The following is a 16,493-nucleotide window of genomic DNA, read 5'->3' on the forward strand; positions in this document are numbered from 1 at the left end:
CACTTGCAAATTATGGAAAGAAAGGAATGAAGGCTTCATTTCACAAGCCCATCCATGCAGGGGTTTTTTTTTTTCCTGTAGAAACTGCAAATATAGTGTTTCTCTCAAACTCAGAGAATCTTACAAAATGGAAGAGGTTTTTTTAGGTGCAATTCTAGGAAACCAACAAATTCTAAAATATTTTCACATTAAATTTCTAGTACAGGAATTTAAATTTCTGTGCACTCCAACTAGGAAGGTTTAAAATGTGTTTTCTAAAGACAACTAATTATGTAAATTAATGCCTCTCTTCACATCTGAGAGATTTTGACATACAGTTAGTGTTTGTCTTTGCACAGCTGCATAACTATAACTTCTTAAACCTGAGTTTAGATGATATTTGGATTAACACAGATGAATTTCCGTATTAAAAACCCTTTAAGATGTACCCTTCTTTTCTGGTGCAATGATCTTTTTAATGGCAGTGCAGCAAATAGATGGTCTACATTTATCCAGAGTCCATGGTATTTAAAGATTGATGTAGCTGCACAAAAAGTAGCAGCAAAGCATCACATTAGTTTAACAAAGGTTCACTTTCAAATGAAAAATGCATTTGAATGTAAGGTCACTGCGTAGTTGAGGATGCAGCTCGCACACTGAAACCGGAGTTTACTCGGGTATCAATTTCTGTGTGTTTCTATAACCCAATAGCTGGAGAAATGACATGGAAAGTTCATAGATCTCTCTTCAGGAAACCCTCCAAAATATTTTCCATCTCTACTTAAATGTATGCTCTGTTGCACTAGAAGTTTCTTGGGACAGAGATGGAAACATGAAGAGGAAAAATAAGTTGTTTTTTTGTTTTTTTGTTTTTTGATGATGTAAAATATTAAGATTGAAAAACAGCAAAAAATAAAATAAATTACCCTGGAAGTTGGCACACTGAAAATAGTGGGGTCCAATCCTTCTAGATATACCTGTGCAAAACCAAAGTAACTCCGACGACTTCGGTATAATGAGCAGAATATGGCTTAGTGCTTGTTTTTAAACTATTCTACTTAATGCAAAATATATTGTGATTCAAAATCAACTTTTCAAAATATTTGAACTCCTTCTCTAGATGATCCAGGAAGACTATGTAAAACCTCAAGAATCTTGTATGAAGTTTGAAAGTTGTGTACATGAAATTGTAGCATTGATTGATGAATATTCCCTGTGTTTACAATGTGGTGAAAATCTATTGAAAGGTCTGCATGTGACTATCAAATGCACATTTACATCCTAATATTTAATTAGCAAATATAAGAAGACAATGAAATGGGTTACAAACCAGACAGTTTTACTGAAATTGTGACAAAATATTTTGAAACATCACAACCTAAAACTACGGCTCTACTGTTCTGCAGTGTATCCTTGTAGGATAATTCTGTCTTCATTGTAAAACATATCTGCTGATAGGGAGTTTGAGCTGCACTGAGATAGAGAGGTGATACTATTTAAGCACATATGCCAGCACCACCATCACACCTCTTGGTCAAATGAAAATAAATATTGACTACGGTTCTCCCCCTTCTCTCATTATATTCAGATATAATGGGACTGGTTCTCCTCTGACTTCAGTGTAAATCTGGAATAATTTTGCCGATGTCACTAGAATTACACTGGTGTAAGTGAAAACAGAATTAGGCTGAATATATTTTTGACCCACTTTATTTGGATTGACATAGATGCGGATAAAGTCATTATCAAGTAATGCACAATATGAATGTTCAAAAGAAATTGCTGTGATGAAGACATGAACATAATGTGCCTAACTTCAAGAAACCTTGTCATATGTGTACTTTTTGTTCAAATTTTGTGGTGTATCAGGGAGTTGTGCTCTCTGACAGTTGGTCCGTCTGTCCAAGATGATAGGAAGACTTGTTCCGCCCCCACCACCCTGACAAGGTTACACTAAGTAACTAACACATTTAGTGTGAGAGAGCTGATATAGTTTTGATCCAATACCCAACATACAAGTGGAGATCAGTGGGGTTATATCATAACTTAAGTAGAAATTAATTATTTCTAGCACATTATATCAGAACAATAGAACTACTTCACACTCCCAAACCATACGTACTAGGGGTCCTGGGAACGCTTCCAACCAATATTTGTGTCAAGTGATTTCTGAACATTAAGCCTTAACCATGTGGTGTTTCCTGATCTTACCATCTGCCAATTTTATTTTATTTTATTTTATTTTTATGACTGACTTTGTTGGAATGTTTTATTGTTCATGACAACACATACAATGTGTATATATGGTTCAGGCATTTGTGCCATGTGAATAGAAATCTTTTTGCCTTGAAACACTATTTCCCACGCAAACTCTCACAGTCAGATGTCTGTGAATTGTATAGGAATTGTTAACTCTCAGGATTCCAAACCAGGGAAACCAATAGAAGTTGAAGTTGTACAGCATGTTGTGGCATGTTCTTGGGGGACTTGTAGTTTCAGACCATAATTCAGCTTTTTTTTCCCCTCTAACAAACTGTAACAGATTCTTAAAACCATCCAGGTCTTACCTACATATCAAATTCTGATTCTCTGAACAAGCTTTATACTTATAAAGTAATGTCCTAAATGGGAGATGACATAAGTGGGTCAGCAAAACTAACAGTACAGTAAGAAAGCAGAGCTAGTCATGTGACACCTTGTATTAACCATCATAATTTATGGAGTGCTGTAACTTTTCACAGTGCTCTACAAACACAGATTGAGATTCATTCCCTGTCTCATAGATGATTCAGTGTAAGGTCCCAATTCAAGAAAGAATCCTTAAGCAGCAAAGCATTTAGATATGGGCTTAGTTTTCATTGAAGCCAATGGGACTTGATCCCATGCTTTAAGTTAACCATATGTTTAAATGCTTTTCTCAATAGGGACTATTTTCTAAATCAGGGCCTAAAATCGAACTTGTTAGTATTATTCATTTCATAGCCATAGTGTTTAAGACCAGAAGGGACTATCAGATCTAGTCTGATCTCCTATATGTTACAGGCCACCGAGACCCACACACTTAAAACCCCAGTATTCCTCTCCAAGGAGGTAAACAATAGACATGAACGTTTTCATCACACATTTTTTTTTTTTGTCATTCAGGGTCAGGTTTTTCACTTGTAAGAAATTGAGCTCAAATTCTTTGAGGTTAATTTACTCTGCCTCTAGAGTTGTCTTCATTGTCCAAGACTAATGTTTTTATCTTAAATGGCATATTCTGTGCGTAGTATAAAGTGTTTATTGCATAATTATATGCTTACAAATGTGTATGTTCTCTCCCCCTTCCTTGTACATTTGGCTGTTTATATTCAATTAATTCTGACAGTTGGCTGATGAAATGTAGCTGATTGCTGTAGGGTAAATTTTCACCTTGCTGTGTGTTAGCAGTATGTTTAAATGTAGGCAAACGATCGAGGTGTTCAAACAATCATATGTCTGGAAGACTGAAGAGTTCTAACATGGCAACTTTGTTACCCACTTGTCCATAAGACTGAGAGGACCCTCCCACCCTCAAAATATGTTAAAGTAGTCTTCCTTAAAAAACAAACAAATCTCACCAAGATTCCATTAAACAGGTGGTGTTGCCTGAATACTTAAAGTATTTTCAATTCTTAAAGTAATATGGAATGCCTAGAATACTGCACATAGTCAAGTACATTTAATTAAGACACAAGTGGTCTAAATAATAGAAAAATCAACACATACTCTTTGTTCAAACCTCCAAATTGAAATGGACCTCATTTTTTCAATTAGTTCTATTATTTAACAGTTTAAAAAAGGAATATTACTTGTCTGTCACACTTCCTACCAAAACCAGAAGTACCAGTATGTTAGGGAGTGGAGGGCAGGAGTCCGTACTCATAGTATCTTTGACCTCATCGATGCCATGATGTATTGGCAAGAGAGCCTGAGACTTTTTTTTCCAAAAATCCAAGTGAGAGGTTGAGAAAACTTTGGATAAATATTCACACAGAATCGGTGAGCCTTTCTTCAGTGTTGCTTTATGTACTGTTTTAACACCATTTCCTTTTCCTTAGAAATCACATTAACATGAACATTTTTCCTTTTTTAGAAAGATTAGAAAAGTATAAGCTGAATTGTATGAGGCATTAAATATATTACTGGCAAATCTTTTCATGAAGAAACAACTATTTTACATAAATCTAGGAGTTTATAGCACCATGGTCTTTTTAATTATGTGTTTAACTGCATGGCAGAGAACCAGTGCCCTTCGCTACAACCCTTAATGTTGTTGTCACTTCTACCCCAGATCTGCACAAAGATGTATTTAATACTCCCTTGTAAATAAATACTCACTGATTCTGTTAGTATGTATGATGGGTTTGCATATTTTCAAGACACCGTGAGGGTACTGCACCAAGAATTATTTATGCCTCAGTAACAAGCAAATTTCTGAAGATTTGAATTTTAAATCTTAAGAGCCTTCCCCAATCTATGCAAAGTTCTTGTCCTTACAAGGCCCTTTCCCTTGTAACTGGCTGTTTCAGTTATCAAGTATTATGTTATAGAGAAGACATCAGGCATCTTCAGGGAGTAGCTCCCTGGATTGTTTCCCTTTTCCTGTTTGCGTGGGATAACAGGTCCAATTCCTATATCTATTAGGGAATAAAAGTTTGATTACCTCTTTGCTTTCTCAATAGTGCTATCCCCAAATGTTCAGAAGCAGGCTCAGAAAAAATTATTAGTTTGGCTTAAAAATAATATATCTATATCTCTATATCTATATACATACACACACACTTACTTACCTTTTGATAGTTAATCTTTTATGATTCGTGTATTCAAACTTTTCTCTACAGTCACAAGGAAACTTACTTAGAAGAAGCAGAAGAAAAATCATTCTAGGGCTTTAAGAAAAACACCAAATATCTCAAGGCTTGCAATAAAATCACTAAGTTGGAAACACAGCTTTCTGCAACAGCAGGAGGCAAAAAATTCCACTGGGTTCTGCTGCTGTTTATTTTATAGTTCGTTATACAGAAGATCAGAATGGATGATCATAATATAGCCCCTTCTGGTCTTAACAAATAAATCTATGAAAGGTGTTCTGGGGTTTGAGGTATGCCACTGCATCATACTGTGGTATGCTAAAATCTTTCACAAGAGTTGGGGTTTCAACATACTACTGTGCAAGGATCAGTGTGATTTGTTAAAAATAATAAAGCCAATAGTTACATCATATAAATATGCTTTTTTAAAGAGCAGTAAACAGTAATAACACTAAAAGCCTACATTTATCGACCATTGCTACTGCAGACCCGTTTGAGATACCATGGTTATTTCTATTCTGAGTATTCAGAAATACTGTAGTATTTTTGATACGGTAGCACTCTATGGCAGCAGTTGAAATACCGTGGTGTTTTTAATGACTACAAGTGTGTCAATACCCTAATTGTATTATAAAATCTCTCTCTTGAATGGGTCCTGTCAAATTACAATGATGTTTCTGAAAAACCAATTACATTATCTGTGTTTAACACCTTAAATTTTCATAATGAGATGTCTAATTTCTCTCAGCTTATGCTTCTAATTTACCTAATAAGTCTTATTGTACTTAGTCTAATTTACTACTTCACTTTTTGTACTACAGACAGATTGGAAAAAAGAAAATAGGCTAGTCAATTTGTTTTGCTTCTGCTCCATTTCACTTTCATGTGTAAAGGCTATAGCATTGTTCTAATGTTGCTAATGCTGCAGGATGTTTAAATCCAAACACTTTTTTATTAAAATTCAGAGATAAAAATACTGACAAAAATGACAAAAACTGGTATTAGAAAATCATAAGATTCACTTAAGAATTGAGAAATTTTAAAAAGTAATTGATTTTTTTTTTCTCAAGCTCCTGTTTGAGACTTTAGGGTTCAAATTTTTCAATCTTTTCTCTAAAACCATAAGAACTGCTAGTTGTTGTCCCATAGTTAGGGGTCACAGGAGTGTTGCACAGAAATTGGAGAGAGTCCAGAGTAACACAAATTTATGTGGTTTTATGAAAAATAGAGAGGTTGAAATACTGCTTCCATTGAAATTGATGGGAGTTTTGCCTTTGACTTCAATGGAGCCAGGTTTCAACCCATATATCCTCTCCAACTTTGGGTATAACATTTAATTTTCTGAAACATTTGTGTACATGTTAATTATTTTGAGTTAAAATGTGTCCTTTAAGAAATTTTGCATCTGTGTCACACCTTTTTTCCTTCCATTTCTAAGCTAAACTGTTTTGGTATTAAACAGCTGCTATGTATCACTGAAGAGGTGGCAGCGTCCCAGGGGTGGGTAAAGTGATTGCTGTGTAAAGTATGCAGTGTTTGTGTTGTGTTTTTTTTGGTTTTTTTTTTTTGGGGGGGGTGCTTTTTGGCATGGAAGGTGCTATATACAATAAGCAATTATTAGGCAAGCTTGGTTCCCGCCTCCCTTTTTTCTTTACATTTTCACATTAGTACCAATGGAATATTTTTCTGTTTTCCGACTATCTGACTTGACAGAAAAATGCCAAATGTCTGAAGTTTCAGGTTCACTTTGTACTTATTTTTAATACATAAAAAGGTGAATATTAACATTTTTTTATTTTAAAAGGGTTCTTCAGAGCAGTTCATTTTTTAGGAACTCATTTCACTTACATTTATTGAAAGTCTGTTATGCTTATTTTTTTTCTTGGTGTTAAAGCATGGACTTCATTTTCTTCTCTTTTAACACACACATAACTCAAGCTGCATTATTTTGAACTCCATGTTTTTTTGCTGTCACTGTTGCAGGTAGAGTATCCAGTTGTAGCAAAAAATTAATTTGCTGAGTCTGTATTTCACAGTTTAATGACAGCTGGTTTGCAGTGATGAAGGAAATACTGTTCATTTAGTTCTAAACTAATAAATCTTTAAACTAATACACGTTATGTGCTCATAGTGAATAAGTAAACCTTTCAGTAGAATGTGAGTAGAATTTTAGGCCTGGGACAGGTGGAATGGATACTGCTGACCTGGATTCTTCTGGATAAATGAATTCTTAGACTGAATGAATAAATACTTAATTCAACCTGAATAAAAGTAGATCATATTTTACATGAAATGCTAGCAGTGTGATCTTTGACTGCTTCCTGCTTGCACTAATTAACAACATCTGTGATATATAAAATGTTTCTCATACGCCTCTGAAAATAGACTCCATATGTAAGAAGGGACTCTTACTAGAACTGTAAGTTGACTAGCCTTTTCTGTTGTTTTAGGATCAGATTCTTTTAACCCAAAACTCCCTTGTACAATGTTCGGTACAAAAAATGCAACATTCCCCTGCCCCTTTTTTTTAAGTTATGGTTGTGGACTGGAGCTAGTAGCTACATGCCCCCTGAGAAATGTAAATTACATGGACCTACGCGCCAATGTGAACAGTACTGTCGGTGGGGATGTGGCTACCGCTGCTCACGGCGGCTGGAGTAATTAAGTAGACAGGCGCGCTCCCTCCCAACGTTTTTTGAGTGTCTGCACTAGCAGAGCTACAGTGGCACAGCTGCATTGATACAGCTGAGCTGCTGCAAGCTCTGTAGTGTAGCCTTAGAAACGTTAAACAGCTGTGTCCCTTTTAGGCAAAGGTTCTGCTCTAGGATTTTCTCATTCCTGGCCTTAAAGTAAGGACCAAAGATTTCTCTAGATGGTACCTAAATAAACATTGTGGTCACAGCATCTCTCTGTTAAGTTCATATTAGCAGCAGCAGCAATGTAAAGCGAATCAGGATGGGCTTTACCCCAGTCAAAAGAAATCACTGTGATTCATAATATCTTTCAGGTCAAGTCTTTCTAATGAAGCAGAGGTCAGCTTCTCTGCTGTTCTTTGGTCTCTGATCTGGGCCTGTTCTCAGAAGCTCCCAACGCCAGTTTTTTCCTGAGCAGGAAGAGGAGAAAGCAACTGTTTTTTCCTCTTTACAGGGCCCTCTCCATCTTACTACCACTTCCCTGCTCTACTGGTTGGAATTCTCTCTTCCCAGCTGGCAGGTTGCATAAGTTCTCAGGGAAGGAACAGTACTCTCCCATGTTCTGCATACAGACAGTTAACCCATTCCCTGACTTACTAAGGACGTGATCCTGCAGACCCAAACCTACATATGTGCTTAAATATACTACTGCGAGTAGTCCCAATGGAGTAGATCTTACTTCTGGTAGTAAAAGTAAGCATGTGTATAGTTATTACAAGATTGGAGCCTCTGAGGGAAGTTAATCCTTTCTGGCTAAGAGAGGTGAAAACATTATCTAATTTTAAAAAAGAATATGTTCTCAATAATAGGTAAAGTAAAACTGATAAACATTCTTTAGCTGTCTAAATTCAATACATTTATCAGATGAGTTTTATTTTATTCTAATTGTATAGTACTGTATTGGAAAAATGTTCTGTTGTGCATCAAAGGCAAATAGCAGTAAATTCATCTTCCTTAATACCAGGTTAGTTCTGTTTATACCGCTTTGTGATTATAGTAATCACAATATGCCTGCTTGTTCCTAAGTATGCAAAGGTATCAAATATGCAAAATGTAAATGATTATTATTGTTGGCTCATATGCATAACCTGCTGCATCTGTCTTCCCACATGCTGTTCAATTTATCATCCTGTGAACGGATCTGATGAAAAACAGGTTTATTACTTAGGTTTAGCAGTTTCCCAGATGGGCAATGTTAGACTGAAACAGGAAAATACTAACATTGATGCATAGTGATTATAGTCAGCCTTAGAAACTAAAAGCAAGTTTAAATAAAAACACAGACAAAACAACAGGAAAAGGATGCCATAATTCCACAGTGGTCCACCAAGGTGCACATTTAATAAGAAATAGCTTAGATCCAACATGAAAACACAAGGTAAGAGCTGGATTTCTGTTCCCAATGTTAAGATGCAAAAAAGAGAAGAAAATCTAAAACACAATGTACAGTATTGTATTCATTTTTATAAAATGCACCTGATAGCTAATTGTTTTAGAGCAACAAGTTGGAATTTACCATCCCAATAATGTTTCTAACAGTATTCCTTGAATAGAAGCTCATAGTTCAGTCATGTTATGTTGTATGAAGGAAATACTTCTTTACACAATACTTAGTCAACCTGTGGAACCTAGTTGCCAAGGGATGTTGTGAAAGCCAAATATATACATAGGTTCAAAAAAGAATAAGATAGGCATTGATGGACTTATTAGCCAAGATGGTCAGGGATGCAACCCCATGCTCCAAGTATCTCTAAACGTCTGACTTCTACAAGCTAGGACTGAATGAGAGGGGATAAATCAATTGATAATTGCCCTGTTCTGTTCATTGCCTCTGAAGCATCTGGCATCAGCCACTGTCAGAAGACAGGATGCTGGGTTAGATGGACTATTTGTCTGATCCAGTATGGCTGTTTTTATGTTATATAAGTATTTCACTTATCTCAGCGTGCTGTCTCCTCTACAGTGTGACCTCATTTCTTTTAGGAATCATTTATTTGTTCATTGAAAAAAATCAAGTGTAGTCTGAATTATCTTTCCATAATGTATTTTCACTCCTATTGACATCTTTACTATACTGTATACAGAGCATAATTCTTAAGCTTCTGTTAACTCAGAAGTCATGAGGTCAAGAAAAAACTTGTCAACAAAAATCAAACATTCATATTTTATTATGTTACATTTATTAAATCAGAATGTATGCTTGAAGCGGTGCTGTGTACAGAGCACTTATTAATAGGCACGGGGAGATGAGACTCAGCAGATTGGGATGAATAAAGTTATTTTTCAAATGGAAATATACAGACTCACTTGTGGGGCTTGCAAAATTTTTAAATAGAGGGTATTGATGTGGTAAACTGGAATGGTGAAAGCTACATGATGAGAATTTGTATTAACTGACTCAAAGACTCTAAAATGTATTTGCCTTGGTTGTGTTCAGTACATGAATTCTGAGATTCTTTGTGAATGTATTCAAATTCCCTCAGTAAATATTACATGATGGCAGCGTGAGAAACACATGTATAAATCATAAAATGGATAGAAAGTAATTTAGTCTTCTAAAAACTTCACAAACATGGCTAAAAGATTCACTGGGAATATGTGAATAGTCAAGAACCAGCATGGAGCCACAAGATATGCAAAAACTGCCTATTATGGATGAAGATTTTCCCCAAAGCTCAGTAATTCATTTGGACTCAGAGTTATGGTGGCAACGCTGCTGAAAAGCAGACCCTCTCTTCAGATCTGTTCTTCTTAGTTTGTGGCTGTTGTGACAATTCCATGTTGGTGAATTACTGATTCCTGCCAGTTTCTCTCTTCTTACTGTACGTCCCTCCACCATTGGCCTGTGGTGTCTCTTTTTCTTCACCTTAAAAGGCTTTTTTAACAAATAGCCATATCTTGAATGTAATGGCCTTGCACCACTTTCACCTGCAGTCTGACAATATGCAGTGATGGGAGTTTCCCCAAGCATTTAATAGGGTAAAGGTGATCTCTTTCTAACCTTAGGCTAACACATACAAATTCAGTAATTCTTGTGCACCCCTATTACGCTTTGGCAGAGATGTCTGTTTCCCACAGTTCTTGCAAAGAAATCTTTCTTTCGTGTTCTTCTGTGCAACCTCACTGGCCCTATCTTTGTCCTATCTTTGTTTCCTCCTCCTTTCTACTGCCTTATTCTTGTTTGATGTCTTCCTCCCTTTTCCTGTCCTCACTTGGGATTATATCTTAGGTGTCCCCAATAAAATTTGTGTTTGACAGTATTTGCTATGTACATATTACAGAACATATAATAGAGAAGTAGAAAAGCCACCAACATCCACGGTGCTACTGCCTCCTGCCTTCACACAATCCTCTTTTAGAACAGATGGTGTCTGCACAAATGCCCCAGAGTAAAAGAATAAAATACTGTGGTCCTGGTACATGTACTGGAGAGAAATTCTTTATCCCTACTTTGGCTGTTGTAAAGCTGTGTGTGCATGCATTGTGTCTAATTATTACAACAAACCTACATCATAATTGCATGGAATATAATGTAGGTGATTTGAGAATCGGATGGTATAATAATGTATAGGTAGTGACATGAGGCCAGGTTCTGGTTGGTTCCGGTATGCGCGTGCTGTTGAGGGAGAGGTAGGAAGGCGGCTACCACTTTATGCTGCCACAGAGGGGTCAGGCATTGTTGCAGTACTTGCACTGCTCTGCCAAACACTGATAATGGCAGTAATGACCCTGAAGGATGTGAGCTTGTTAGCTGCCTGAGTAGCATCATGATTCAGATGGCATTTTCTCCAGGGTTAATGCAGCAGCGTCACCGGCTCTGTGTACCTAGCAGCTTTTGGAGGCACCAAGTCTCATGAAGCTCTCATTAGCATGTTGTGCTTCGGCACAGCCTCCAACACAGAGTTATGGCTTAATGCCACACTTCAGCCCCTCCACTACTGTAAGGTATGTCACAATCTATGTACTGTACACTGCTGCTTTATTATATTTACTATGCCTGCAAAATCTTATAATTTTTTGCAAACTTTAGTAATACCCTATCCTTCCTCAGGGTTGTCTTGCTTCGCTCCCTTCTTACTACTTTGACTCTTTCATTTAACAAGAACAAAAGAAGCTGATTGCGAGGAGTAATGTGATGCCCTCTTGAGATAAGGCATTTAGACATGTATAAATAGAAAGAGAGGCATGACTACTCAACATCAAATGTGATGCTGTTTTTTAGTGAGTCTTTAAGAAAAATGGCCCCATTTCGAATAAGGGGCTTTAGATAAAACAATGGTAAGAGAGCATTTATATTCCATAACTTTCTAGTCTTCTGCATCTTTAGGTTTCAAAAGTAAAAATAAAGAAATAAAAATGTAACATTGCTTTATAGTGTAGAGTGTAATTAAGGTATTTATATTTCGTTGCTGGGATGTATTTGGTGATTGAGTAGTTTTATTTATAATTTTTTTTTCCAGCTAAGGTTCTTGAAAGACCTATTTACTGAATAAACAGATGAGTAGATAAAAATAATAAACCATTAGACACCTTCATAAATTTTCCTCTAGCTCAACAAGGAGAAATCCTGATCTTTTCCTGAGCTTGGTCCCTCCATATTATCCAGTCAACAGCACTAAAATACTACGTTGGTATCTAGACTGACAGTACAAAAGGATGTGGGGCTCTTATTTCTAATCTTGTACGGAGATATCTATTTTTCTGTAGCTGTGAATATTTTGTATTACATCCCGTTATAATTTTCCCCCCTCTAATTTGTTTAGAACAAAAGTTAAGCAGTATAATTGCATTGAAAAGTGCTTATTATAATTGAACATTTTCCCAAGGGGAAAAAGTTCTGAACAATGAGACAATACACTCATCACTTATGTCACTTTTATGTTTTGAGTGTTAGTTTAGAACTGCAAGCACATAAATACCATAAAGAGGTATGGTACTTCTGAAGATCTAACTTCTTCATATCCTGGTTAGGTCACTTAAGCCAGTTCTACACTTAAAACCTTTGCTGGTATAGTAATGTTGGTTAGGAGGTGATATTTTTATGATAGTATTATGCTGGCCAGAGTCCTAGTGTAGATGTAGATATTGGCAAAAACACTCTTTTTGCCAGTATAACTTGGATCTACAATAATAAGGTGTGCTTTTATAGGTATACCTCTATAGCTTTTCTGAGGTGGACTAGGTCTTAAAAAGGAGTCTGTTGATATCATTTGAGTACCTCGTGGATATATAGCTATATCATAAACTACATATGAGTGACAGTCCTTTTTCAAATGAGGCCTGTGAATGTTGCTGGTCAAGACTGAGATGAATGGACAAAATTTTATGGGGAAAATATGCAATAGGCCTGACAGCTCCAAGTTTGGCTGTAGCCTGTGCTATTTGCGCTTTCATTTGTGTGAGCATCAAATTCTCATATAGATATTAACTGCACATGCACCATCAAGCAAGAAGAGTGGTCTGTGTTTACTTTTCCTCCACCCAACTAGTGTCAGTATCATTGCTGTTTTTACTGTCATAGTACATGCATATGTGCGTGGAAGAGTTACTTTCCTTTTTGTGAATGTCTGTTGTGCTTCTTTTCTCCATCTGCAGTCAGACTGAGAACTCCCCAGTAATTCATCCACTCTGAGATTTCTCATAGTTCTGCTCACGGAAAACATTAGGAATTTTATGACCACTTGTTCCTAAACTAAAGTAAGAGATGTCTGAGAGGAACTTGAATAAAAAGCTTAAAAGAATCAGGCACTAACAAAATGGACTTCTATTCAGGGATCTTTTGAATGACTTTGGCTGCACTAGTTTGTTTATATGGCAACTTAGAATATGTTATTCAAAATATCACACATAACAGAGGAAAATTGAGTTTCATTACTCGGATGTAATTATCTCACACTGTGTGAATCTGCCTTTCCTTGTCAAGAGCAAAGTAAAAGTCCTAGCCTATTATAACATCTCTTTTGATGTATTTTTATAGGATATAATGAAAGATGAATGTTCAGTGCTGAAGTTGCAGCTGAAGGAGAGAGATGAACTCATTTCCCAACTACGTGAGGATCTGGTAAGCAGGATGTGCACTTTTGTCTGAGAAGTTCACTTTAACTGACAAGGTCGGTCACTCATACAAAAACTAAATAAACAGTTTTTCACACCTTCTGCAGGGTGGACATCTTAAGGCTATATTAATCATTCAACCTGATTAATGCAGTTTTTATGACTCTACATTTCTGGGGACTTGTCAGACTTTGAAAGGGCTAATACCCAGACATCCTGATGGTGGTTCTTTGTTTTAAAAGATTGTGTTGACAGTTATCCTATAATATCAAAGAGGCATTAATCACTGGTGAAGGAACAATACAGCACTGTGTGTACTGGTTAGCATATGCCAAAAATCTTGAAGGGCAGTACGTACTTTCTGGTGAGTTGTAAATTATTCTTCCTTCTACTGCCTTGCAAAGCAGTGAAGCTATCCAACACATAACTAAATACTCTCTTCTGTTAAAACAGGTGTTCCCTTAATATGAAAACAAACAAACAAACAAAACACCTGAATACTCTGATTATGTTGATACAACTTTTCATTATTGTATTATGTGGCAAAGTTTTGTTGACTTAAATTTTAGGATAGCCATATTGATAGCAAATGGCAAAGCTGTATATATAATATAGAGTATATAGAAGGAGTATACAATTAAAAAAAAAATGAAGATATGCTGCTTAATGGGTGGCACCATCAAAAGCTAGTTTTTTTATATTACCGCAGAACCGGTTTAAGTGAGTGGGTTGTCCTGCTGTAATCAAGGAAAGGGGATAGTGTTGCAGAGATGGCCCTCTAGGGATGTGGAGGGTGGCGGGAGGGGGAATGATTGAAGTCCAAGTGATTAATTTCCCTCTTAGTCTGGCTGTTGGGACATTGTCCAGTTGTCATTTCCCCTTCTAATGACTGGATGTGAGTCTGCTGCAGCTGCTAGCTACGGGACTTCATCCTTTATCTCAAATTGTAAACATTTATACTTTAGAACCGGAGGTTCTGGGATCATTCCCCAGTGATAACCAAGGTGGCAGTTATACCTATTTTACCTTTCCAAATTACATGTAACTTCCAATTCCTTGTCTAAATACTATACAAAATGAAATGTTTAAACTACAACCGGGTTGTCCTTGGAATGTAAAATTAATGATTATAAGTTGAGTTCTTTTTCATTATAATTTACTATGGCTCGATTTCAGCTATGGGCAGTTTGCCAATTTGCCTGTGAATCCCTCCTACTGTACTGTTTTGATGCACACATGAGATGAAGTGGTCTCCATTACACTTCAGAGCCTTATAATGTGTGAGATTTACTTGGTTCTTTTGAGGTAGCTGAACCCTATTTATGAAAAGCATTTGGGCCAGATCCTCAGCAGGTCAGGTGTAAATTGACGTCAGTATAGCTGCGCCACTTTACACCTGTTGAAGATATTGTCTCACCCTGCCCTCCCCAACATCCCAATGTTGTTTTTGTAAAGGGAGAGGAATGAAACTTTAAAAAAAAAAATGCCTAGAGGAAATACCCTTTTACAAGGTACGTGGAAGGAGTAAGAGGAATTTTAATTTACTTCAAAATACATATTGAAAATCAAATTGAATAAAATTTCATGTCCTTGAAACTTCAATAACACGGTAATTCGTATTTGATAAGAATAGCAGCCTTTATGCAGGAAAATCATATTCTAAGTTCATCTTTATAGTAATTCCCCACTTGCTCTACATTCTATTATAATTCGTGATATTATTTCATGGTGGCCATTTTATGATGGAATATTACAGACCCACGGATGATTTACATAAGAACAGAGATCTGTAAGTACTTTCAAATCCTCTTTCTTCCTCATATTTAGGAAACATTAGAAGCAGAAAAGAAATAGATTAGGTGTACTTAAACATTATAAATGTGTCAGGCTTCTTTCCTCCTTTTTAGAGGGAGAATTAATTGCACATATTGCAGAAAAGTCTTATCTCAGCAGTAATTACTCTCCAAGTCGGTTCTGCAAGACAGATGTAGTGTGTGAAAATAATATCCTATGATACATAATGGGGATTAGCCTCCAATTCCTAGTGCACTCCAGCTCCTTTATGAAAAGCTGTCAGTAAGATAGAATCTTCAATATTCTCTAGCACTTCTGGAGGTGATTCTGCATATTAGTTAAGTCCTTATCACAAACTGTTGTCATCTCATGATGTTTGGTATGAATATAAATAAATGATTGTTGTGTCATTGATGATGAAAGAGCCTTCTTGCTGTGATACAGATTCTGTTCAACATATTTATGTAGAAGTAATGTTGCAGAAATTAGCAAATATACCATAAAAAGTGTCCTTCCTTAGAGAAGTTACAACGTGACTAACGCTCCTTTAATAATAGTGCATCCCATATGCTTGTCTTCTGTTGAGGTGTCACTGGTAAACTGCTGACTTAGTGAGACATGCAACATTTTACTGACTAGTCTTCCTGCAGATGCAGACAAATATGACCAGGCTTTACTCAGAAAACTACTTAATTTCCATTCCAGTGTGGAAATCATAAATTAGCGCTGTCCAAATGGATAGATGGAGTATCTGAATGCCACATACTTCCATTTGACAAGTGTCATAAACAAATAGTAGGAGTTAATAGACCAAAAGTACTTTATATCTCTTTTGCCTGTAAAGGGTTAACAAGATCAGTGAGCCTGGCTATCACCTGACCAGAGGACCAATCAGGGAACAGGATACTTTAAAATCTTGAGGGAGGGAAGGCTGTGTGTGTGCTGTTAGAATTTGGTGGTTGTTCTCTCTGGGCTCTAGGAGTGACCAGACGTGCAACCAGGTTTCTCTCCAATCTCTCCGATACAGGCTCTTATAAGTTCAGAATAGTAAGTACTAGGTGGATAAGGCAAGTTAGACTTATGTTTGTTTTCTTTATTTGCACATGTGCATTTGGCTGGAAGGAGTTTAATTGTGCATTTG

General features: G+C 36.5%; 1 protein-coding gene across 3 annotated transcripts in view; it reads left to right on the forward strand.

Annotated features, from left to right (window-relative positions):
- Positions 1-16,493, forward strand: part of CCSER1 (coiled-coil serine rich protein 1) — a 1,157,679-nt gene that overhangs the window by 642,478 nt on the left and 498,708 nt on the right. For all 3 annotated transcript variants that reach the window (XM_075066155.1, XM_075066156.1, XM_075066157.1), the window contains exon 8: positions 13,482-13,565. In XM_075066155.1, the coding sequence (XP_074922256.1) occupies positions 13,482-13,565 (84 nt within the window). The remainder of the gene's footprint in view (positions 1-13,481; positions 13,566-16,493) is intronic.

This window comes from Chelonoidis abingdonii, chromosome 5, assembly GCF_003597395.2.
Source record: "Chelonoidis abingdonii isolate Lonesome George chromosome 5, CheloAbing_2.0, whole genome shotgun sequence".
Lineage (NCBI taxonomy): Eukaryota > Metazoa > Chordata > Testudines > Testudinidae > Chelonoidis > Chelonoidis abingdonii.